This window comes from Trichechus manatus, unplaced genomic scaffold (assembly GCF_000243295.1).
Source record: "Trichechus manatus latirostris isolate Lorelei unplaced genomic scaffold, TriManLat1.0 scaffold00028, whole genome shotgun sequence".
Lineage (NCBI taxonomy): Eukaryota > Metazoa > Chordata > Mammalia > Sirenia > Trichechidae > Trichechus > Trichechus manatus.
In genome coordinates, this window is record NW_004443964.1 from 6,422,651 (window position 1) to 6,423,830 (window position 1,180).

A 1,180-nucleotide genomic window follows, 5' to 3' on the forward strand; every position below is an offset into this window, starting at 1 on the left:
TGTGGTCTTAGAGGCTTTTTTCTGAGGTGTGGGGTCAGCTGCCCATCTCAGCAAAGTCTCTGGGCTCAGTCAGGTTGAGAATTCTTTTCCCTTTACCCTGTTCCTCCTAATCGTTTCATACATTACCTGTTAGGCCTGGGCTCTCAAATTCATATCCCCACAAACTCGGTGGCATGAAACACAAACTTACTATGTCACAGCTCTGGAGACCAGAGTCAAAAATGGGTCTGCAGGGCTGCGCTCCTTTTGGAAGATCTTGGGGAGAACTCGTTCCCAGGATTTGAGAGAGAGCCTTTTCCAGCTTCGAGGCTGCCTGCATTTCTTGGCTTGTGGCCCCTTTTCTGGAGCTTGTGAGCCAGCAGTGTAGTGTCTTCTTTCCTCTCTGACCTCTGCCTGTGTCTTCACATCTTCTTTCTAACTCTGACCTCCCCCGCCCTGCCTCCCTCTTTCACTCATAGGAACCCTTATGATTACATTGGGCCCCTTGGATAATCCAGGATAATCTCCCCATCTCAAGATCCTTAAGTAATCCCATTTGCAAAGTCTCTTTTACCATGTGAGGTAACAGTCACAGGTTCCAGAGATTAGGATGTGTGCGTCTTAGTGGGGGAGGTGGGGCATGGTTTAGCTGAGCACAAAAGGCAAGAGCTGACAGCACAAGGGTAAAATTAAGATCTAAGACACAGACCTTAAAATGGAGCATTGGACTGTGGAGTTTCCGGTCTTAATGTTGTGGGGCTGGACACTGGCAGCAGGATCCAGGAAGCCTCAAGTGGCCATTGCTGCAAACCCTCTCACTCAAGGCCAGTTTCTAGGTGCCAGTGGCAATGGGGTGGCCCTGTCGTTCTGTGGCACGTCAAGTAGATGTTTAATATTTGAGGACCCCGGGCTTACTTGAGTTGGCCTGTGTCCAGGGCATTTCAGGGACCACACCATTGAGTGAGGTGGGAGTGCCAGGGATCGGGCCAGCTGATTTATCTTTACCTTTTTCACTTTCTACAGAAACAGAGAGATTACTCTCTTGATGGGGAGTCGGCGAAGGTGTCTAATCTGCAGTATCTGCACAGGTAAGTCTTGTTTTCATTTTTTTACTTTTAACATTGTGTAATACCTCATTGGAACAAAAGCATATACATAATATCGTTTTAATGATAATTTCTTAGTACATAATGAATATTAG

General features: G+C 47.0%; 1 protein-coding gene across 1 annotated transcript in view; it reads left to right on the forward strand.

The window, feature by feature from the left end:
- SRP68 (signal recognition particle 68) overlaps positions 1-1,180 on the forward strand; it is a 40,984-nt gene that overhangs the window by 32,497 nt on the left and 7,307 nt on the right. Inside the window, exon 9 of the mRNA XM_023729420.1 lies at positions 1,003-1,067. Within this exon, the coding sequence (XP_023585188.1) occupies positions 1,003-1,067 (65 nt within the window). The remainder of the gene's footprint in view (positions 1-1,002; positions 1,068-1,180) is intronic.